This window comes from Camarhynchus parvulus, chromosome 8 (assembly GCF_901933205.1).
Source record: "Camarhynchus parvulus chromosome 8, STF_HiC, whole genome shotgun sequence".
Taxonomy (NCBI): Eukaryota; Metazoa; Chordata; class Aves; order Passeriformes; family Thraupidae; genus Camarhynchus; species Camarhynchus parvulus.
In genome coordinates, this window is record NC_044578.1 from 10441527 (window position 1) to 10465099 (window position 23573).

A 23573-nucleotide genomic window follows, 5' to 3' on the forward strand; every position below is an offset into this window, starting at 1 on the left:
TCTACAGCAGTTTGGGGACAAAGACTGAATGCAGGCACCTTTTCTCTGGAGGGAGAGTGGCAGATTGAGACAAGGAGTGTATTTTTCAGTTACACACAGGTAGTGTTCATCCTATGAGAAGTGAATACCAAATTAACTCTGACAGAACAGAGGCAAGTTTGTTAAGGCCCTGCCAGCTCTTCACATTTGCTCACAGCACATCACTTCAGAGGCTTACATACAAGCTCAGATGTCAAAGTGCAGTTTCATTCCTATTGCCTGGACCAGATTAACTGCAGCTACCAGACTCAGGTCTTAATAGATCCTGGTTTTATCAAGCCAACTATCCCATTCATCAGAAAGTCATTTTGTACCCTGAGACCAGGAGTTTTGGACATGGTAAAAGGAAAAAAAACCAAAACAAACCAAAAACCACAAAAAAACGCCCCCAGAAAAACCAAACAAAAAAAACCCCCAAAAAACCCCAAAAAACCACAAAAACATTATCTCCTTTCAGAATCTGTTTAGGCCTTCCAATACTGATGAACAAGGTATTCCACCACAAAAATAGGACAGATTAACTCTATGCAAAACTGTGCAAATCTTTGCTACTTATCCTCCTGACCCTATAAAAACGTAGGGCTAAAGATTTTCTGTATAAAAGTTGCAGTTTATTTCTTTTCTGATCAAGAGTTGTATCACTACTCAATACTACATTTTATTGCTAATCACAAATTGATGCACCGGGGTTTCAGAAGGGTTTGGTTTATAGCGTTCCTATGTAACAAAAGGAAAAAAGTTACAAATCCAGACTTTGCAGACACATTGCCATGTCCCTATAGAAGCAGGGATGCATAAGGTCTGTTTCATTAGAAAATTCTCCTCTTGAACAGTTTCTGGAGAACACACAATCATGATTTTCTCCAGTAGGAAAATCCACCCCATCATTCCATGCAAAAAGAAGGTGGCCAATCTGCTCCACAGCCTAAAATCCCTTTCCTACAGAACGGGAAAGGAATGTGTATTTACACTGCTCCTACTGTGGTGTGTTAATGCTTAAATTATTAGGAGCAAGTTGGCACATCTTCCAGGTACGCCTACTACCCAGTTCAACTCAGCTTCCTATGGCTGGGGTAGCAAATTCTCTCCACCACAACTGAGATGTGTCCTAATACTCTATAAAAATGCTACAGTAATCTTTGCCAGACAGCAACACGGCAGCACTCCTGCTTCAGAAGAGCACTGCACAGCCTTTCAGTTAGAACACACAGCTCAGTGCATACTTCACCTGTCTCAGACCCAGTATTAGCTGCTGCAAGCAAAAGCCCGTAGACACATGATAGACAGTGCTGCCCCAGAGCAGCACTGCTTCTGAGACCGCTGCCCTGTCATCCCCAACACTGTGATGCTTGGATCTCAAGAAGGGAGAGTTAGGACTGTCCCTTTATAGTCATATTGCCTTAGAGAAACTCAAAACAAACTCTTTGGGAGCTGAATGTCTATTGGGAGCTGAACACCTATTCTTATTAGAAGGCTGCACTTCACAAGGCTCCAGAGAGATTTCACTGGTTCTGAGGCACATACTATTAACAATTAAACTTATGATTAAGTAAGTCAAAAGCACTATCAGAACAAAAATATTAAATGGAAGGTTAAATAATTTGTCCTACAGGATTCAATTTCACATTTCACCTGTTCACACAAGCACCTCCAGTCTGTTCGGATTTGAACATCCTACAGCTCAACCTCAGAAAGGAGGTGCTGAGAAACAAGAGACTGAAGCTGCTTGAGACAAAAAAAATGGATATAAATATAAAAGAGGTTCCATTTCCAGCACCAGTAATACTGCCTGCTCAAGCCCAGGTGTGGTGACCAGGGAGACTCCTAAATTCAGGAACATTATTCAGTTAAAACAATAGACCACACTATTCTGCAGCTGCCAGGATTCCTGGCAACAACTCCCCAAAGAGTTTGCCACCTGTCAAATTTTCTCTAAATAAAAAGCAAGACTGCTCAACAAGATGAAGGCAACATCCCCAAGCTGGCTTATTTGGTAAGGACCCATCTTCAGACCAGCAGTCTGCAGGCATCAGCTTCAGCAAATGGGATCTCTTTCACTATACAACAGCTGCCTTACAGCTACTGCAGAGCATCAGCCTTTTAGCTTCCTTAAAATATAAAAGAACAAAACCCCAGAAGTAACCCTGGATTCAAAGCATCCAAATATGGCCTGTTGTACTGGAACGTTTAAATCCTTGGGGAAGGTGGGCATCTTCTTCCTCTGCCACAGGCAGTGTTTACTCCATGATGGCCCGGTACAAGGCAGGTTCGATATAATCTTCACGGTAGCGTGAATTGATCACTCTTTGTCTCTTCCTTTCTTGACTGACCTCCTTCTCTTCAAAGATCTCTGTGAAGCGCATATCTGAAGCAATTGACTAAGAGAAAAAGACAGAATTAGTCACTAGAGCACAGATTAAATCCCTGTCTCCACATCCTCCAAGCCAAGACACATGGGAACATTCCGCTTTCTTCAAAAACTGACTAAACACAAAAAGAAAAATATTTAAGAAAATAGGTTTAAGGGGCATAGGGGATAGGTTTAAGTGAACTGTAATTAGAGACCTAAAGAAACTCAAGTCTCAAGTGTAACAGAGCACTTAATTTAAATTCACAATCACTTCTCAGAGTAAAAAACAGAGTCAGCTGTTCCAAATTTCAAACAATCTAGTACAATTTCTGCTTTATGGAGCAGGCATGTTTAAACACCTGGTCACAGAATTCAGCTATAATACATTCTTTCTTAAGCCTCTATGTATGCCTGCCAACAGATCTGCATCAGGGTGTGCATGTTTGTGCTGTAAAGCATGACACCCCAGTGTGCTGTGTGTAACTACAACTTTTGTAGTGGGAAGTGTAAAGCAGTGGGGTAAAACAAGAGTGTGGGATCTCCACCCTTACTGATAATCAAAACTTAATTGGAGACACCCCTGAACAATCCTTTCTGAAAATTACCCATTTGGAACAGGTGTCTGGAGACTTACCGAGGTCCCTTCCCACCTGAATTATTTTACAGTGTCAAGAAACAGAAACAGGCAGCTCTTTTGATGCAACCCTACTAGGAACTTCTCAGAACAGAGGGTAAGTGAAGGAGCTTGGCCATTCTTTGAAATGGAAGTAGATAATGGAACTTATGAATACAAGTATGAAAAGGCATGCTCTCTCAATCTGTGACTCTGATACAAACCCACACCCCTGCAGAAGCAGAAAATCTCTCCAGAGTGAGATGGAACTTTGTTTTTGTAGCCTGATCAACTACTGAGCTTTGCAATGATTAAGGAGAGTACCAGATTGTATTTTGCTGCTGCCACATGCTCAGGTTGCTGTTCAAACACAAATAAAAACAAATTCTACTTCTTTAGTAGAATTTGCACCCTGTTTACCTACCAGCCTTGACTTCACTCTCTTAGGAAGCTCCTCTTCAAGAGTGTATACATCATCCCTTTTCACCATCAGCTGTGAACCATCTTCAAATTCCACCTAGAAGAGAACCAGAATTTGTTCTGTCAGAAGTCTCAAATTAGAACCCTGCCACAGCTCCCTAGAAGTTGCCTTCTCTCCACAGAGCTCTCTTGTGAAATAATCTTCTACCACTTGAAATTTATAAGATACATACGCAGCTATGCACACTGCAACCAACAGACTTGAATCACAACCTCAATAATCTCACGACAGTAATAGTCCAGCAAGTTTTGGGATATTCTTTTAACACCTGACAAGACAGTCTGCCTGTTCACTTTAATACAGCCTGAGTATTCATCCCTTGGGAAGCCTGAAAGGCATGGTGCACTCTCACCAAAAGAAAAAGCAAAATAAACTTATTTTAAGTAGTTTAAATCACAGAAAGAGTCTGATGAAGAATTGCAGACCAGTAGTTTTCAGGAGTGGACACTTTCAAGTAGGTAGCCAGAGGTACATACAGCTGCAAGCAATCACTTCCAGCAACTGTTGCCAGCATCTGTCATTGCTAACACAGTGAGAATAAGTTACCCTGGAGTGTTTAAGCATGACACCCCTACAGCAACCCTGTTAACATGATTGGCTTGTTCTGAGTGATGAGTTTTTAGACATCAATTTTATACCTGGTACATCTGGATAGCGTGTGATGCGACAAACTTTGCTCCATAAACTTGTCCATCTGTCCATCTCACCTGCACGACTTCCCCTTCAGCAGGGGGACCTAACTGAAGACAATCTCGACTCTAGAATGAAGAGGGAAGATGGGAGAGACAAGGAAGGTAAGCAGCTTCTTTATGTGAAGATTCAGCAAACTACCAAGGGGTCACACAGCACACCACCCCAACAATTCTTCATTTTAGGAGATGGAGAACTATGCTGAGAGACATCCATTTAGTCATCTGCATTTAAATCCCAGCAGTGGTAACTTCAAAGTATTTGATGTGGGGATGGCATGCAGGTATCAGCAAGTTTTCCTTCAGGCCTACCATTGCTAAGCAGCCAGAGATTAGCAGCACTCCCTGTTATATCTGTCCCCATATGGCCTCAATTAAGTCACTCCCAGGTAACACCCCTAAGGCCATCCTGCAGCACAGCTCAGCCACTACAGGAGCCAGGGAACAATTACCAGATCCCCTGATGTGTCTGCTCTACAGCAGCAAGAACTGACTCATATCATTGTCCTATACCACAACATACCACAATGTCCTCTGGGTACAGGTTATCGCTGAAGGAGCCATCATCAAAGTTGACCTCGTAGAAAGTCTCCTTTGCAAGGCTGACCACTTCACATTGATAGAAGCGACCATTCTTGTGCTTACTGATGACTATCTGTCCAGGGGACAGATCCTGGAGTGCAGCCTTAGCTCGCTGAGAAGACAAAAAAAATCACTTCTTATACAATGATTCAATAACAAACGTATTGAAGACTATGGCTGCAGTGCTGGCAGACAACAAAGCAAAACATTTTAGTTCAGGTGAGCTACTCTACTTCAGCCATCATCAGCAACATTTTTAGAGAAGTTCTGCCTCCAGAATGTTGAATACCTGAAGTCTTATCTGTTATGTGCTACTGTCCTTAATTTACTTAGTAAATTAGGTTCTCATTCTTCAGAGCAATGGAAGCCCTTACAGAAAACATTCTCTAATAGATTGTTGTGGTTTTGGTTAAAAAGGCTGCATGGCAACTTTAGAAACTACTCAATCACTTAAATGTGAAATTCTGTGACGACTCATGCAGACTGCTGGAGTACCAGCACTAACTCCTGCATACTAAGAATCACAGCATGTATCTCACTAGTGTTTCTCATTACAACAGCCACAGGAGGGATGTGATGCTTCCAGTCCTTCTGGTCTGCAAACCGAAGTACAATAAAGCACCTGACTAAGATCAGAGTAGCAGAAGGTTGAGACCAGAATCCAAGACAAACACTGTTAGATTACATTATCTACTGTGAGACAGCCAAGCCTTCAATGAAGTTTCAAAATAATCACACAATCAAAAACTTCTCAGTGCCTCCAAGACACTGCAGTTCAAATCTTGGGAATAACACACCTACACACCTCAGCCTGAGATGGAGTCTTATGCCTGAAGCAGGTAATGAAGACAACAAATGGCCAGTCATCAGGCTGCATCATGACTCCTGCTGCTTGGGCACAGCTGACATGAAAGGATGTGGGACACCGACCATGTGAACACTGTACACAGCAACCTGCAATTCTCTTTCTCCTTTTCTTGCAGAAGATGCATTTCTGTGGACAGGAAACTAGACATTATTGGTTGGTACTAGGTTTTACCACACACCAAGGGCTAGCTAACAGCTTATCATATAATAGTTGTGCCATTTGCTGTTTTCTGACTGAACAGAAGCAGGCAGCTACCAGTTTTAGTTTATGACAAGACAATAATTCATAAAAGTAAAGTAATGCAATAGAGGAAAAACGTAAATTAAATATCTACCAGCTCAATATGAGCAAAGCATGCAACCCAAGGATGCCAGCAACAGATCTTAGATTAGATCAGCTTGCAATGTTCCAACTCAATAGGGCCTTTCAGCATTGGACTAAAAAGTTACATAAATACAAGCAACAAGATTAGAATAATGGGAAATGACCACAGTAGTAACAGTTAAAATTCTGTCAGAATTCAGTTGGGCCTGAGGGGCAGTTGTAGGAAAAGAATGTTATCTGCAATGCATATGCACAGCAGAGTCATTTTCCCCTCAACACTGAGATGTTAAAAGAGTTAAGTACAGTTGCTTTCCTGCTGAAGACCTTCACCCATTATAGGAATGTCTCACATTCCTGAAGCACATCCTGAAGCATCTCAGTGCTTAAAAGCAGTCAACTAAGCAAATTGAATACTAGGGAGGAGAAAAACAAGCATGTTACCTGCCACATACTGAAAACCCTTTTGCTGGATCTTCATGTGAACAGACAAATACTAGAACAAGGAAAAATTTTAAAAAAATGGCAATAGGAATAACTGCCATCTCTCATACACAGAGTTGGGCAGATTATACAGTTCAGTCTGGAGACTGATACCAAGATGACTTGGGTTTGATGGGTTAAGCAAAGCCCCTCAGATTCTGAATGGACTAGAGACACCACTGATGCAGCACAGGTGATCCTTACCAGTCTGAAACGTTGCAGGGGGATTTTGCCAACATCTACAGGACTTCGCTCTGCGATGTTCACAAATTTTGCCTCCAGTACAGCCACAGCACACATCACATGAACCCACCTGTCAGGGCAAAAGAGAGGAAAAATAAATTAATATGCACTGGGCCAACAGAGGATGCTTTGGAGTTAAAGTAAATAGAGTTCTGTTCAAGTTTGCCATATAAACCACAATAAATAACCTCTGAGTTTGATCAGTGTAATCTTCCTACTGCCACTAACAGGTCACATGTAGGGCAAGCCCAAGATTTCTTCATACTTAAAATCTACTACTAACAGGCTTAACAGGAAAGCAACTGAGTGACTCCTGCATGATAAAAGGCTGCATGGCCAAGGTTCAGTTATTTCATGGTGCTACAAGTCTGCCCCACTGCTATGTTGCACTCAAATAACTTTAATGATCCACCCAAAGGACATGGGACAGGCAGCTGTATGCACATTTTGCTGTAAAGGTACCTTGAATTTCAATGTTGTGCTGCTTAAAACTGTGGTTGCCCTTTGCCATTACTGTAACCACAAGACAGAAAATCAAAATCCTCCATAGGGAAGGTACTGAGAGATGTTAATTCATTTGGAACCTTATTTTTATGTGGTAGGTTATACCTCTGCATATTACAGCTCTGCACTATCAAATGCAAAGCAATTCACAGCTGCTATCAACAGAATGAGAACAAGGCATTACCTAAAGAGGTAAGAAGTGCTGCATGAGAACACAATGAACACACAAAGTGTGATGGGTGCTGTTGGTCACTCTGTTACACCAAATGCAGCTTACCAGCTTACCCTCAGATACTTAGGAACTGAGCCTCTCCTTAAAATCAAAAAAATCTGGAACACTCACTTGTCATCATTGGCTCTCTGCAGCGCTCCTCCTCGTAAGGAACACAAACAGCAGTCCTGGAGTAAAGAAGAAAGCATTAGCTAGTGCACAACACTTGCTGCAGAACTTCCACCTCAAAATGCACATCCAGAAGAAGAAAATTATTTTGCTGTCAGAAGAGAGCTAACTACCTTGTACAGATCTGCTCCTCAGCTCTCAAAAGTTTCTGCCCTTAGGGCAACAAATATAGACTCCAAGTCTGTTGAAAACAAGCAGAACCTACTACTGAAGGGTCAACTTTTTTGTTATGGGCTCCTTTTACACCTGCAATACCCTATATCCTTTCAGGATGTGCAATAATATCTGGAACAAACATGAGGAAATAATGACTGAAAGGCTGACCCATTCACTGACCTAGAGTCTATGCAGCTGTCTGAGGGAATCCCGTTCTTCTTGCTTTCTTCACATGTGCATACCTGCCTAGTTATTAACACAAGTTATTTTCTGGCTTAGAAATAGTAGCTACCATAAACTCAGACAGAAAATGGAGCTATTTCCACATTCATGCAGAACATCTTCCCTCTCAGCTTTGCATTAATTTAAAGGATAAGATTATGGTTTAAAAGTACCATAAACACAAGAGACTGGCTCCTAAACATTCTCTAAATTGTGTCCTTTTCACAGGACAATTAAATAAACCAACACCCACAACACTATGTGAACTAACTTTGCAGCCAAGTTCCCAGATGTACCAGACTCCATCTGTGAAAAACTTTACCTCTTCTAACGCATTTTCTGTACACCGGGAGCACATCCAGTCTTCAGTGGCCTTGTCAGGGGATACACCATAACAACCTAGAACAGACACATCTCATTTAAGAGTTTATTTAAACTCAAACCCATTTCCCTTGGGCCCAGAAATAGAGCAGGAATTAAAATCAATAAGCCACAGGATGACGCTGTGTATTTGAAGCCACCCAAGCAGCCAACTGCCTACCCCACAGGCCAAGACCCAAGTATATACTCCTCTGCCAAGGGCTGAACTTGGTCTATTTGTACATTAGATTGACTGGCAGAGGCCTGCTATGATGTACAGGCTCAGTATGGAGAACACCAGGGCTTAGGGTAACATCTGGATGCACTCACTGGCATGAACACAGACATGGCAGTTCTTGCAGGTGATGAGTACGCTGGTTCCATCTTCCTCCAGGTAGGGAGTTGAAAGATTGAGGTCAGTGCTGCAGCCAGTTGCAGTAAAGCACATTTCAGGAATCAGGGGTTTAGTTCGGATCTTCCCATCTGCAGCAGCTGGAGTTACTCCAGAGTTTTGACTGCTGCCTTCACATTCTGCCTGTGAGGGATGGGTGGGGGAATTTAAATTTTACAAGTAAAATGGTCTCACATTATCTTTATTCACACATTATTTCATACATATAACCAGTTTAAAGAAAAAATGAAGGTACTGAAAGATCATAGAGTTGGTAGGTTAGGTGAAAATAGTAATGTTTATAACTATTTATAGTTATAATTATAAAATTCTTAGCTGCTATTGCTTCAGAATGAAATTAATTTCTACTCTGCTTAATACTACACTGAAAGTCTGAATTGCATCCCTGTAATGAGCAACAATATACACATCAAACTGCTTTTTTTCTGACAGGACAGGTAGAATCACCAAGCCCACCTCAGGCTCTACAGGCAACACCTCTTCTGCATATTCCCCCTGTAATACAGAGGATCACAACACTGCTATCCATCAGTGTACACTTATCTTACCTCAATATGGAAGGATTACCAACACACAAATAGACACCTAGTACAATCCCCATTACTTTTTCCCAGTATAATTTTGAATAAGTCCAATGGGCTTTAAAACTAATTTGTTCCTGGAAAATAAACAGACTGAAAATGCAATTTCCCATATAAAGCTCAGGAGACTTTCAGGCTAATCTTTCATAATTTATTCTTCTAAATCAATGTCAAATCAAACAGCTAAGACATACAAAATTTACAGATGTGTATTTCCATTAAAACTACTCCTCTGAACAGTTCAACAGAAATTAATTTTTCTCTTTGAAAAAATGTTCAAACCACCTTTTGTACTTTTTAGGCTACCACAAAAGTAGCTTACCTAATCTTTTAAAATACTTTTAGCAGAAATTGCAGTAGCAGAATGAATCTGCACTGTCTCTCCTACAGTGCCTCAAAAGCTAGGGAGAAAAAGTCCACGTAATGCTCACAGTTGGAAGGAAATTGACATTTTCTCTACAAGTCTTGTTTAGTCTTATTCTGTAAAACTTACTGATTTAAACTTACGTTGCATGTCAAGCAAAAGACAAAATGACTGAGGGAAATCTGTAACAAAATTTAAGAAAACAACGACTTCCCCCCCCACCCCAAGCAGCAGATACTCTTCTTCTTCCCAAAGAAAGTGCATACTTGTCTGGCATTCTGTGCCAATTGTTTTATTTGAACGGGTAACTGAAGTGAGTTTCCAGAGTTGCTATAGACTTTCTGAAGTTGGAACAAAGACTCTAACCACAGCTCAAATCTTGGAAGAGTTTCTGCTCCACTGCTTGGTGTGGACAGACATTTGAAAACCTGCAACTAAGATTTCTGCTCAACAGCAACTTACAAAAAAGATCTTCAGGGAACCTCAACTGTCCTCAAATTGTTAACTTTATACCTTTCAGCACTAGTAAAATCCTCATGTACCATGCAGTTCCTAAGTAGTATTGCCATTCCTAAGAACTTACTCTCAGATAGAAATAGCAAGACTGAACAGAAGCTATGGTCTGTGGTTTTCATTAAAATTAGGAACTATATGAAATATATATCTGCAACAAAAGTGTGAGGTTTTTATTTCCAAAACTGTGGTGAGCATGTTTCTAGTGCCACCACAACTATACAATCATCACAAATGAATCAAACATGCTTAGTGTAGGGGAAGGGTCAAACTACCTCAAAGTTGCAGGTCAAACATGCAGACAACTATTCAAGCTACCTTAAAATTATTTATCTTAGGTATACCAAAAAATCCATTGAGGGACTCCTGCCTGCACATTTATTCAGCATGACAAAAGACTTCCGCACCCCATTCCATGCTACTGTCATGGATATGCTCCAAGACCAGACAGCTTTCAATCCATACCATCTACAAACACAACCTTAAATTCTTTTACATAAAAGGTTTTCTTCCTTGCCAGCTCATCAAAGACCATGTACTATGAGAGGACCTAAAGTGTTTTCTTAAAAATATTTTAGAAGTGAAGGAGTCAGTCTGTAAAGGAGAAGTGAGATTTTATAGTCAGCTCCAGCAACATTTAAGCTCCATTCTGTGGTTTGAGCAAAAGCCACAAAACACAAAAGCTTCTGCTGAACAGCTGAGCGAGCCCCTGGGGACCCACAGGGGCCCATCACAGGTCTGAGGATGTTCACTCACTTGTGCTCTCCTGGAACAGCTCCTGGGGAAGACTGCAACATTGATACAGCTTTTGTTAACTGGCAATATGGAAACCCACATATTTGAAACTATGTACCACAGCAGCACCTACTCTGTTACCTCTGTGACAGCACGAAGAGTCTTGGCTTCATACCTGATATGCCTGGAAGAGCATACAGACAGCACAGTATGGGGGCTGCTGCGCCATGCTGCGATTGTATTCTTTCTCAGCCTCAAAGTTTGGCGGCCGATTCTGCCACAGCTGGCTCAGTGGCTTGGCCCATGCTTCTGTCTCCTCAGCCTCTTCTTCAGGAGTTAGCTGCTCTGATGCCTCTGTGATAAGAGAGCATTCACTCAGTGACTATATGGCCTTTTATAGATGTTCTTCTTGTAAATGAAACTAAATAAGGCAAGAAGCTATGAATGGAGATGAAAGAAAGACTGCCAGAAAGCAAACTGACAGAAGGGTGATGGAAGCCAGTAACTCAGTCTCCTTTCTAAGAGGCTTCTATTAAGCAACAGGGCAGAACCAGCTCCAAATTACATCTACATCAAAATTAAAGTCATCCACCAAAGAATTTGGCATTAGGGTTGTTTTTAAAATCCCAAACATTTACATCAGTGACTGAAATATTCTAAGGCAGACGCAGTTAGGCAACAGTCTCTGGTACTGGTTTAATTTTGCTTTCCAAAGAAAATACAGGAAAGAAAGATGACACCATTTGAGAGAAAAGTTTAATGATCCAATGAGATATGCACCTTGTCTAGAAGGCAGAGCTGTCACTTACTGACTCCTGTTTATCACCAGTTACTTACTAGAATATTCCACTGCCCACAGAAGCTGAGACCCTCTCTCCAATATCCCAAGGAGCACAAGGCTTTATTTACCATCATCACTGATGCAGTCTTTGACCAGGAGCGGGTGATGACGGGGGAGTTTGCTCAGGGGCTGCCGACGACCCTTGGACTTCTTACTCTCCTTCACGGAGCTTAAGTACTCCTTTCCCACCTGGCCAGGAAAGCAATTCAGCTGTCAGTTAGCACGTGCCCTTTTGACACCATTCTGGAAGGAATTTACTTTGAACTTAGAGAAACTACTTCAAAATGCACACATGCTTCCAGTTTCATTTCCAACAAAGTAACTTCAGCTCTAAACTCTTTTTCAAAGCGCTCAGAGCACTTTGGCTACGAAAAACTGGACAGAGCTGTACTAGTTTTGTCGAATCAGTAGAATGGACACTTTTCACAGGTCCCAGTGTAGCTTTTCATGCACGTCTGTTTCTTTAAAGAATCATGTAAAAGACAGAAACAAAGAAAGACAAGTTGGATGGTTCAATTTAAAAGAGCCATGATAAGAAGTCTCATGAATTCTGGAGAAGCCTCAGTCTGTGCATCACTTCAAATATTCCAAATTTAAAACAAAAAAAAAAAAAATAAAATAAACTAAAAAAATACAGAGCTCATAGACATGTCAAACTAAAAGGGTTATTTTAAATGAAGGACACTTTAATTATTTCTGCTTATTAATTGCCTTAATGTCTTACCAGACAGACTGGAAGAAGGAGATTGCAAGAACAGCTATTTCCTCTTCCCTTAGCCCCATACAAAAACAAGTGACACACTGACAAAATTACTACTAACCTGACAAGCAGGTCAGTAAAGGTAATGATTTCAACAGTCCAGAAAGTCTCCCTCTAGGTAACAGCCTACTTTTTAAAATCTGTTATTCTTTTAAAAGAAGTGAATCTTGGATTAAATACATCCTACATATGTTTAAATATCTTCTTTTCATAAATGAAGCCAGAAGAGAGCATCATAATCATGACCTCTGTTCTCTTACACAGAGTTGTATACAAGATTTCTAAGAAATACTGAATTTAGCATTCACAGTTACCACCTAATGGAAAATTTGTTTCAAAGTACACCACCCTGGGGAAAACAATACACATCCATTCAGATTTCACCTTTTCCCTGTACCAAGCATGTGATGGAGACATCAGTATCTGCAACAGAACATCTTCAGTTTAAATAGCCATGACAACTCTCTCAGTTTCAGCTTGATTATCAAGACTGGTCTATCTGCTGTTCCTTTGGTGTAATTTTTGACTTCTCAGAAGTCATTACTGGCCTCCCATTCTCTAAACACAGATTTAAACAGGAAAACAAAATATTGGAAAGACACTACCAGATAAAATTCTAACTCTTCTCTTAGGCTGTTTAATAAAACATTCATTGGCAGCTTTTTAACATTCAGATTTCCATTCTCCCAACCAATATTTTTGCTGTATCCTTTCTTCTCTTTTAAACGGACACAGAGATGTATCTATGCAATAAAGGCTGGAACAAACCAGATTAATTTTAGGTACAAACAGGTGTCTCTTAGTGCAAAAGGACCTCATTCTGTAACGCTACCACGTCAAAAACATTAAGCTATCCTTTCCATTACAGCACTTAAATAGTTTAGAGAAGTTCTTGTGTGTTTAGCAAAACCCAGAGCTGCAACCTGCTACACACCAGTGGAAACTGTCAGCTGCATAGATAGGGAGTTTTGTCACAGCAAATTCCTGGCCATGGAATTACACCCCTCCAGCTTTCAGTTCTTTTGCCTCTCATACCTCTGTCAGTTCTTGCTCACTGACACTGGAGCTGGCAGTGGCTTTCCTCCCTGAAGTGTGTTCGCTGTCGGAGCCGCTGGCATCGCCCTTGGCATAACTGTGCACTGTGAACACCCCGGCTGGCCCCGGAACCGTTCGCTTCGCCAACACATCACACGATTCCGAGTCTGAAGAGTAGGAAGGTGAGCTGGACTGAACACTGGATGTAGCACTCTGCTTTGAGGCTGGCAACACTGAAGTGGAATTTGAAGCATGTGAAATGGAGAGATCCAGTGCAGCTGCTTCTTGTTCTTCTTCCTCAAGCTTCACCGGTTTCAATTCTTCAAATTTGGCCGAGTCCACACGATCTGGAAGAAGAGACAGACTGACTTTTTCTGAAGCCTGAGCAGAAAGAGAACATTTGTGCAACTATTTGCACAAAGCCAAACAGAAAAGCAAACTACTACACACAAAAAAGCAAACAGCATGTCATATAAAGAGTAGATGATTAATTCTAACACCTATAAAGTCATACATTGCTTAGTCAGAGAGAGAATAAAAGCATCTGCCCATTGCCTCTCCCATCACAAGAACCAGGGTATATAAAACAAAGCAGCAGATAGTGAGTGAAAATAAACACAGATGATCCTTTATACAGACGTGTGTGTAGTTAAAACAGCCCAACTCCTGGCCATATGTTGCTGTGTGTAAGTGACTACAAACATTCATGGAAGACTTACTAGAAAAAGAAAAGCAAACCCACAACCCAATAAAAGATTATTAAATACAAGCTGCAAACAAAAAAAAAACACAACCAAAACACAAGAGGGGGCTGGAAAACAAAACACAAGAGGGGGCATCAGATACGTTTTCCCTGTTCTTGTGTTGTTCCACATGCCTCTTGCTCCTCTCCCCTAATAGCAAGGATAACTCATCCATTACAACCTACAAGAATTTTGTCCAGCCTACTTATTACAAAATTACAAGTAACACACCTATAAAGCATACCAGACCCACACTACCAGGAAGTGTGCATATGTTTTACTAAACAATTCCTATAAACAGGTCACATTGCTCCAAAGAGATAAGAGCTTAGACTACTGAGGCATCCCATATATTTCTGTATGCAGGCAAGCAAAACAAAAAGTAAAAATCAAAAACTAGGAAATACTAATATTTCAAGTCTTATAACAGTAAATTTCTGAGGTGCTACCAATGGCTCTGAAAAACCAGTGTCTTGCTTTTTTGGACACAAAAGCATCCTACCAACTAGTATCATATTGAAGAGTGCCCCAGACAAGCCCGGCACAGTTACCTGGAAGTTTGATCCTTTGTTCACCTTGCTGTACAAATTCACTCGTGGACGTCTCACGAGGCTCTGCCATGTCCGCTTCACACTGTGTGGAGCTCAGCTCCTCCTTAGGGAAGGCCTCACTCTCACTCACCTCCTGAGGCACTTCCAGGCAGACCCTGTGCCTTTTTGTTCCTATGCGGTGCTTGGGGATGCTGCAGAAGGCAAATTCCTATGTCAGGCTAGCAAACACATAACTGTGTTACACTTCTGTGCGAATGCATAAAAGACAGTCTGGTTTGGACCAGTGTTTTATGAGACAGCCTCTGGAAAGCCAAATAGTTTCCAAATTATTCTGAAGTGTTTTCTTTGCCTTTACAGAGGAAAAGTCACTAATCCCTGGACATGACTTCTCATGACTTCTTTTTTTGACCAAACAAAAAAATTCACCACTAAAGACAGCTTTAAGAACAGTAGCTGGCACTGACCAAAAAAGATTTAACTGCAAAATGTAAGATGATCAACCTTCAGCAACCAAGAACTGCACACCAATACCACAGCTTGTAGCACTGATTGTACCAGAATTTGCTAGCAAGTACTGTCCCATGATCTCAATACAACCCCTTTTTCTACTGGCCTGTCAGTGCAGGGTACACACTGCCAACCCAGGCTTTGGAAGTCTGTCCCAAGATGAAGAACTACCTTCCAAGCTGGTGTGTTTCCTGCTTACCACAGACTATCTCTTAATGTGGACTTAAACAGTAAAAAAATACTAAGAGTAAATCCTGTTTATTCTAGGAAAAAATATTATTGCTAACTTTCACTGTTCTATCAGAATGGCAAACATTTAATTGCAACCGGGTTCAAATTCCAAGAATCCAAGAGAAAAGCAGAGGACTATATAAAGCTGTACCTTTTTGTCTCATTCCCATCCACCTCCTCTTTACACATCTCTTCTGTTTCCATCTCCTCAGCACACTGTTTCCCACTCTTGACTTTTTGCATGAGATCCCCTTTAAGGAACTCTGCTGCCTCTGGGGTTGGAAGAGCGTGGTCAATGACAGTCACGTCCTTCCCAGCTTTCCAAAGCTTGTAACGATCTGGCTGGTACTTCCTCACAAACACATCCATGGAGATCTTCACCATGTCCTTCCGACAGGAGCACTGAAATCACAGAAAATAATAAGGTAAGGCCAAATACTCAACAATTCTTCTCTGCATTTCTCTAGCATTTTGCTTTCAAGAGTTTAAGGAAAAAGATCTCACACTCATATGTAATTGAGCCTCAGAACTCTCAAGAATCTTTTACAGGAAATCAAAAGGGTATATATTAGGTTACTAAAAATGGCAGAAAAGCCAGCAAAAAACACGAAACAGAAAACCAATGTTATCACAACAACTAGGACAGAAAGCTCATCCATCTTTTTTACACAGTTGCTGATAGAAGCTGGGTGTTTTAAAATGAGCTCATATAGAAACAGGCCACAAAACCAGAGACTATAATGAAGAAATCAGAGCCACAAACTCTGGGCTTACCCAGAGCAGTAGAGGTTCCCTTCCCCTAGGCATGGTTACAACTAGTGCTTCAAAGCATTCACTTCAGTGTAGCTTCTGGAAACGCAAACCTTGTCTGAAAGGCACCTCTACAGGGATGTAACACTATTCACTTTAAAGGTTCAGCCAAGATACTAATTTTGGTAAGTCATTTCAGTTATCAAAGCCTCATTCCAGGCTAAACAGTCAATAAATAATGGTTAAAATACTGGAGAAAAATACTGATGAGCTCTGCCCAACAAGCATACTCTTTCACATCTGGAAAGAGAAGCAGTTCCATGCTTTTCTCTGAAGCCTTCCAGGAGCTGCACAAACTTACAAAAAAGGTACAAAGTTACAAAACCTGTTACATGCTATCCATGGTTGACAAAAGGCACTAAGCAGGACTCTGCCTGGATGTTGCCATTTTATGAGAAAGCAGACATCACATCTTAAAAGGCTTGAAACTACTCTCCTAAAACAAAGAGTGGGGGCTTAATGGTGGCAACAGACCACTCACCAGCACCGACTGCTTCCCGTACTCAATCCACCGAAGAGTAGCAAAGTTGGTAGATTCAGCACAGTTAAAGCCGTGGTTAAAGCCAGCATGATAGCTATAAGGAAAGGTTATCATGAACTCTCCAGCCTCCTGTGTCACCTAGAAGACAATTGAGACATCACAGTGTTATTCAGAGTTTAAGAAGGTTTTGGTGAATATGATTAAAAGGAGCTCCTGTAGCCCTCTCTGCAGCACACTCAAAAATCCAACCCACATTTGGTGGCTGGAGCTCCCTTCTGCAATGGACAGACTTGCTACTGACCTTCACTATTTTGCTACTTATGTTAAATATCTATCCACTGAAAAGCCATGCTCAACAATTTTTTTACTAACACACAACACAAACGGTCAATTTAGCACAGAAATGATTATACATACAAAATACTCTGTCACCAGTTATATGAAGTTCATAAAGATACTTATCTGTATGAGCTACAGGTTTGGCTGAACAGTATCTAAGCTTGAGTAAATTTCTATCCACACAGAACTTGAAAATTTATTATTGTTTTCTTTTGCTGTTCACATTAGAGTACAACTTTCAGTCAGCCTTCCACGGCTTGTTTCTCAGCATTTCCCCCCTGTAAAGGCTTATGACAACAAAACCCTTCAGCTGCCCAGGCAGATGATACAGTGTTTCTGAATAAGAGCTCAAAGACTACATTTTAATATCTCTGTGTGGGAGGAAAGTGGCAGGTCGTTACACGAGAAAGTGAGGAAGCCTATAAAGTTACTCATATAATTAAAAAGTTAATAGGGGACAAGCCTTATTTTCCATTGAGGAAGGAGATTGCAACAAACAAAATTAACAGGGGAAAAGTGGAAACAAAAAAAGAAAAATCTTACTTCACTGAATACAGATCTAAACAGTGAAGTGAATCTAACAGAGGAGATAATGTTTAGTTTTAAGTTTAAAAAATAATAAAAAAATCACAGAAAACCAAGCTTTTGTTTTTAGGAGCCCTTGACAGATTTTTCAGTCTCAAACTCCTTCAGGCCCCAACTGCCAGACAAATGGAAGTACAATAGGAAGGACTGCCTTATACCCCGCCTGTTTCTATTTTCCTCTCTATGCATCTGCTACTGGCTGCTGTCAGAAGCAAGACAAGGCTGCAGGAACCTCTTGATCAAGCTGGTATAACCACGATTACTTTTCTACACCTTATCAAATGGAATTCCATATTTCTTCAGAATTGATGGAGAAATGAGAGTCATCTTGTGACGGAGAAATGCTTCACAGCTTTGGGCACTTCCTGGGAAAAAACCTGTTTAAAATACAGAGAAGGAGAGATGTCACCTTTGTGCTCAAACTACATTTATTTTTCAGCAGTTTTATGAAAAATTACTGTCTAGACACTTTTTCCCTACAAATATGGATCACCTTATTTGAAGTATATGGATCACCTTATTTAAGTGTGCTAGTTTGCATGCTGAAGAAAAATGATAAAATCCCCAAGATTTATCTTTTAACAGCTGCCAGTTTGAACGAACATAAGAAAGACCTCAAATAGAAGTATTCTCCCTTGGCCATAACTTTCCAGTTTTAATAGTCTATAGCTAAGGATTTCTCATTTAAGGTCAGATAGACCACAAGTTCACTATTTGTAATGTGATAATTTCTCTTGTGTGTATCCTGTAAGCAAACATTCAGAAGTAATGTAATGTCTATTCTAAAAAGCAAATTATCAGCGCAGCCATGCCAACCTATGCTCTCTAAAACAGCAGAAACCCACTGCAGCTGTCCACCCCATCTTTAGAAAAAGGCAGGACATGAGCTGCCTGATTACCTTTTGCAAGTCTCTCCAGCCTTTTCCCATGCTCTGGAGGGATGGAGTACCTGCAGTTGTAAGAACAAGCATGTTAAGTTCAAGTGACAACAATAAAATCTCAAAGTCTGACTGGAAATCGTAATCAGTTATCAAGATGTGAATTACTTAAAAAAAAATTCTCTACCTCTACACTTGTCTTTTTCAAAGTTTGATATAAACCTAAAAATCTTCATTGAGGACTTTTACCTTTCTATCCCAAGAAAAATTAACATGCAAAAGCTCACCATTTCTTTCAACAACTTTTGCTCAAGCAATGAAGGACGTAAAAAGTCTGATGTACATAATTAGCAGATCTGTGCAGCAAAACATGAATCACAACAAGAAAGGGAAGAGCACTTCCTGAACTCCCGTGTCTCATTTCACAGCAGTGCAGCCTCAGTATACTCAGTGCAAGGAGGAACACCGGGCAAGAGAGAAAATGGAATCACCTCTTTCAGCTGCTCAGACAAAGACGGGACTAGGTCAGGTGCCACATCCTTAACACAAGCACAACTCATGGAGTGCTCTTTAGAGCTACATCTCTCCCTGTACACACCTTTTTATGGGTGCCACAAAACTCCTGGCTGGTATGACTACCATAAATAAATCAACCCACTTAGCTTGCTTTCACTCTGGAATACAGTGCTATATTCTGAACAGATTCCTTGCTAAATTCATCAAAGATACTAGCAAAGCTCACTTCTTCCAAGTACTACTGTAGAAGCAGCAACGGCCAAATAGTTCAACAGACTGAACTATTCTGTTTCATGTTTCTCTGCTACTGCCACTGCATGGGGTTGTTCATGGGTCACATTGTACTAGTTATTACTTGTTTCTTCAAATTTGTAACAAAAGACAGCCAAAAATACTAATTTCCAACAAAAGTGCTGTGGAAACAATTGTTGAAGTTGCTTGGAAAATTCATTTGTGAACAGAAGGTCATGATTCACTCTTAAAATGCAACCCATGGTACAGAGAAATTCAGGAGCCTCCCCTAAAAAGAATTAAGAAAGCTCAGACACTGGACAAACCACCCAGTGACATCCACTAGCCTGATGTTTAGATATATGATAACAGCTACAGGTTAAAGCCTATTAAAAACTGCCTGTTCCCCCTGTGCCTGTGTGACCATACCTCTGTATGGTCACTTAGAGCCTCATTGGGAAACGATAAACAAGTTTGCCAAGTTTTGGCCCTACCACAGCAGGCAGCATCCATACCATACTGCAATTCAGAAGAACTCTCTACATCAGGACAGCAACCAGACCCTTCTAGAAGGTTACCAAACAAATTCTACTGAGGACATGCACTGCTCTGCAGCTCCTTACATGTTCTTGTCATCACAGAGAACTGCAGTGCAAGGCTGGAGGACTGATAATTATTTTAGTGAACTCTTAGCTTTGTGACTGACTCCAATATTCTATGATACTGCTTTTCTACACCTAGGAGATTCCTTAGAAAATCTTACCATGACTTGGGTTCCCCAAAATGCAAGTAATTAATACTGTAGAGATCCATGTCCTCGGTGTGCCAAGCAAAGGAAGTTTTCCACATGCCAAAATATAGGTAAGGAGTATTCACTCCTTCAATGGTTATGCCACTTTCATTCTCCACAATATCCAGGATTGTGTTCAATCTGCCGATATTCCACGCGTCTACATGCTGAGAAACACAAGCCTCATGTCAAACAAGGATTACAAAGTACTGAATCACACAGCTGAGATGACAGTTTGCAACAGTTTAACAGACACTTTGAAACAGCACATCGCAGAATGACACAGCTCAAGCTGCGAGCTAGTTCACCTAAAGTTCTGCATGGTGGGTTGCATAGTGATTGCTTACTGGCCTTTAAGGAGGGGAAAAAAATTACCAAAGTAATGATTACAAAGGAGAAATAATCACGAAACTACAGACTTAACAGAGCAGAGAACAATAGCTGATGTTGATTAAGTTCGAGCTGATGTCTGAACCCTCTTTAACAAAACCACTTTTCATTCCAAACATCTTTTAAAAGAACAAATCATGAGAATTTAGGAGACAAGCAAGCAGAATGCAAATTGTCTTTGGACAGTTATCACCCTACCACCTAATGGCTATACAGCTGTCCCAAAAAAATACATACACCAGTGGATACCAAAGCAGCATGTATCCACTGATCTGCCCTTCCAACCGTCATATGCCTTTCAGGACAAAGCAGTGCTTGGGCAATAGTGGTTTTTGCTTCTCCACACTGAAGTGCTAGCAGAGGTCCCTTAGAATGCTTCCTCTGTCAGCTGCCTACTCCAGAAGCTCAAACTATGCTAAGACTATCATTAACTTGTTCCAAAAGGTAAGAGTCAAATGCCACATTAGTATTTATGGAATGCAATGTACCAGGATAACTGTTACCTGAAAACCAGAACAGTTTCTTTACCTTGTCGTAGAGCGTGCCATTAACGTCAGCCCCGTAGATGGGGGCATTGAACGTAAGGTTCTTCCAGTATTTTCGTTCAAGGTCTTCAAAATCTGTGTACCGGGGGGTGCAGTATCTGAAAAAACACAAGAAAGATACTAAAGACTTTGTAGTCTGATATTTGACAAGTCTGAGCCAATGTTTTCCTCGACTGAAAGAACAGAAAGCTACGATAAAAATACCTAATATGTGTTACCAGACAGAGGAGCAGTGAGAGCAGTCATGGCTCTATTTCTGTTACACTTTGGAACGAAGTATCAGGAAGAAAATTACTTTCCCCTTTTCTCAGTTTACTTTCATTTTTGCTTTGTGCACTTTTCCAGAGTCAGAAGAATTTCACCTTCTAGCTGTAGCTACTTAGAGCAACAACGCAGTCAAAACCAGTAATGATACAAAGAACAACTTAAAAAAAAACCCAAACAAACCCGAAGTTTTCTGCCACTGTGAAACTAGCAAACCTTCAGACTCACCATGGTCAAACATGCCCTGTTTACCAACAAAATACCTGCTCTTGATGCTCATTCCCTGCTAACTATATAGTGGACTATATGTAGCTCTAGGGGATCAAATTAGTCCTAACACCTATTTAATGTGTGTCTCTATACACAGATTCCAGACAGTTACATATATAACATTTAACAGTACTTTCATCAAATTATTCTATTAAACACAACTCTAAAATGTCTGGTCTGTACTGCTTTTAAAAGCTAAAACAAGCTCTGATGGACCAACTGTAGCTGGCAATTCCAATGCTATTTCTAGTTACTGCAAAGGCTTTTTTGCTTCAACTCCTTTTCGAGTGATCTTCATCCCCTTTTTTATGTCATGAACATTCCTTTCTCCACTACTTAGTAAGTATTTCAATGGTCTAGCTACTGGGGACAGACAGACAGGAGCCCACAGCACAAACAAAAAGTTCTGCTGCCATTACACACCATCTTGCTGCACAGGTGACAAAGGTCCCCATGCACACGGCTGCACAAGCAACCTCAACTGCCTGGTGCATGACGTTCACACGGCTGACCCCAGACCGTACCGAGGACCTGGTCCCTGTGGGGAGCTGCGGATGCTGCATCCCTACAAGTATTCAAAGCCTGCTTTGATGGGGCCCTCAGCAATCTGTTCTTGAGGAAAGAGTCCCTGCCCCTGACAAAGCGGGGAACCAGGTGGTATTTAATGCCCCTTCCAACCCAAATCATTCCATAACCCTATGTGCCCGGGACCGGCCATACTTGTCACTGTTGGCGATCCTGCGGAACTCGCGGACCGTCATGGCCTTCTTCTGTATGTTGTACTGCGTGAAGAGCCCGGACTGCCCCGTCACCACCTGCTGGATGGGCGCGGGGATGACGAGCTCGTCGATGTCATCGTAGCACTGCCGCGGCTTCCACTCCTTAGGCGGCACGATCTGCGGGGACACACGGGCCGGGAGCGGCGGCCGCGGCCGGGGACAGCGTCAAACTCGGGGAACTCGGGCCGAGCCCCGGCCGGGGCGCGCCCGCCCCACCGGCGCCGCGGCGTAAACAAAGGGCGGAGGCGGCCGGTGCGCGGCCCGGGGCCGGCGGCGCGGCCTCCGCCCGAGGGGAGAGGGAGTGTCGCACCTTGGCCAGGCCGGCGCGGTGGGCGCCCTGCGACTCCACGTAGGCGATGTAGCGGCTGAAGTCGCGGAACTCCTCCATGGTGGGGCGGAAGGTCATGATGCGCTGCCCCGGGTTGAGGCTCTCCAGCTCCGAGGCCATGATGCCGGGCCGGCCCTGCGCGGAGGAGGCGGGGGTGTCCTTGCGGGGGGCGGGACACCGTGCCCGCCCCGCCCCTCCCGCCCGCCGGCCAATCGCCGCGGGGTCCGCATCGGCCCTGCCTCCTCATTGGCGGAGGCCGCGTGCCCGTCAGGACCCCACGGCTCGCTCTCCCTCTCACGGCGGAGAACGCCACCGACTCACCCCCTCCTCCCGCCCGGCCCGGCCCGGCCCGGCCCGGCCGGCGCGGCGGAACCCGAGTCCCCGCCCTCCGTGCTCACGTCGGCAGCGCGTCCCGCTCCTCCGCCGCCCCCGCCCGACCCTCGTACCTACGTCCGACCGACGTATCCCTCCGCACCACGCACCCAAAGAATCCTGCGGACCGCCGACGCCACCGCGGCCGTTCCGCTCCGCCCGAACCCCGCCCTGCCGCCCCGCCTCTTCCCTCCGCCGCCGCAGCCAATCGCTGCCCGCTGTCCGCTTCGCAGCCAATAGGAATTCGACGGCCGGCCGGGGCTGGCCGGCGAATCAGGAGGCCGGGCGCGGGGCGGTTGCTAGGCAGGCGGGCCTAGGCAGTTGCTAGGGGGCGTTGGAGGGGGGCCGCGCCGGGGCTCCCTCAGCCCGCGCAGGCCCGGCGGGGGCGCCGGCCCGAGGCCGCCCGCAGCC

At 42.7% G+C, this 23573-nt stretch overlaps 1 protein-coding gene across 3 annotated transcripts; it reads right to left on the bottom strand.

Annotated features, from left to right (window-relative positions):
• Positions 1–628: 628 nt before the first annotated feature.
• KDM4A (lysine demethylase 4A) lies at positions 629–23349 on the bottom strand. Of its 3 annotated transcripts, none has more exons than XM_030953298.1 (22): positions 23237–23349; positions 22773–22925; positions 22404–22579; positions 21133–21247; positions 20188–20381; positions 18699–18748; positions 18073–18176; positions 16876–17013; positions 15736–15986; positions 14847–15037; positions 13553–13899; positions 11826–11946; positions 11092–11270; positions 8642–8846; positions 8274–8350; positions 7517–7572; positions 6631–6739; positions 5560–5748; positions 4696–4866; positions 4122–4241; positions 3427–3519; positions 629–2417 (listed from the first exon to the last, which is right to left on the bottom strand). In XM_030953298.1, the coding sequence occupies exons 2-22, from the start codon at positions 22908–22910 to the stop codon at positions 2277–2279; spliced, it is 3165 nt and encodes a 1054-aa protein (XP_030809158.1). In that variant the 5' UTR covers positions 22911–22925; positions 23237–23349; the 3' UTR covers positions 629–2276. The 3 variants fall into 3 exon arrangements, with proteins under 3 accessions (XP_030809158.1, XP_030809159.1, XP_030809160.1); XM_030953299.1 differs by having other exon boundaries at positions 23273–23332; XM_030953300.1 differs by having other exon boundaries at positions 23241–23328.
• Between the last annotated feature and the right edge of the window lie 224 nt (positions 23350–23573).

What these genes read in the sequence shown, in the direction of transcription:
- KDM4A (XM_030953298.1), bottom strand. Translation starts at nt 22,910, where the DNA reads ATGGCCTCGGAGCTGGAGAGCCTCAACCCGGGGCAGCGCATCATGACC. An exon ending in CCATGTCTGTGTTCATGCCA is followed by an intron (nt 8,351 to 8,641) that starts GTGAGTGCATCC and finishes TGTCTGTTCTAG; the next exon opens with GTTGTTATGGTGTATCCCCT. An exon ending in AGACTCCATCTCAGGCTGAG is followed by an intron (nt 4,867 to 5,559) that starts GTGTGTAGGTGT and finishes TTGTCTTCTCAG; the next exon opens with CGAGCTAAGGCTGCACTCCA.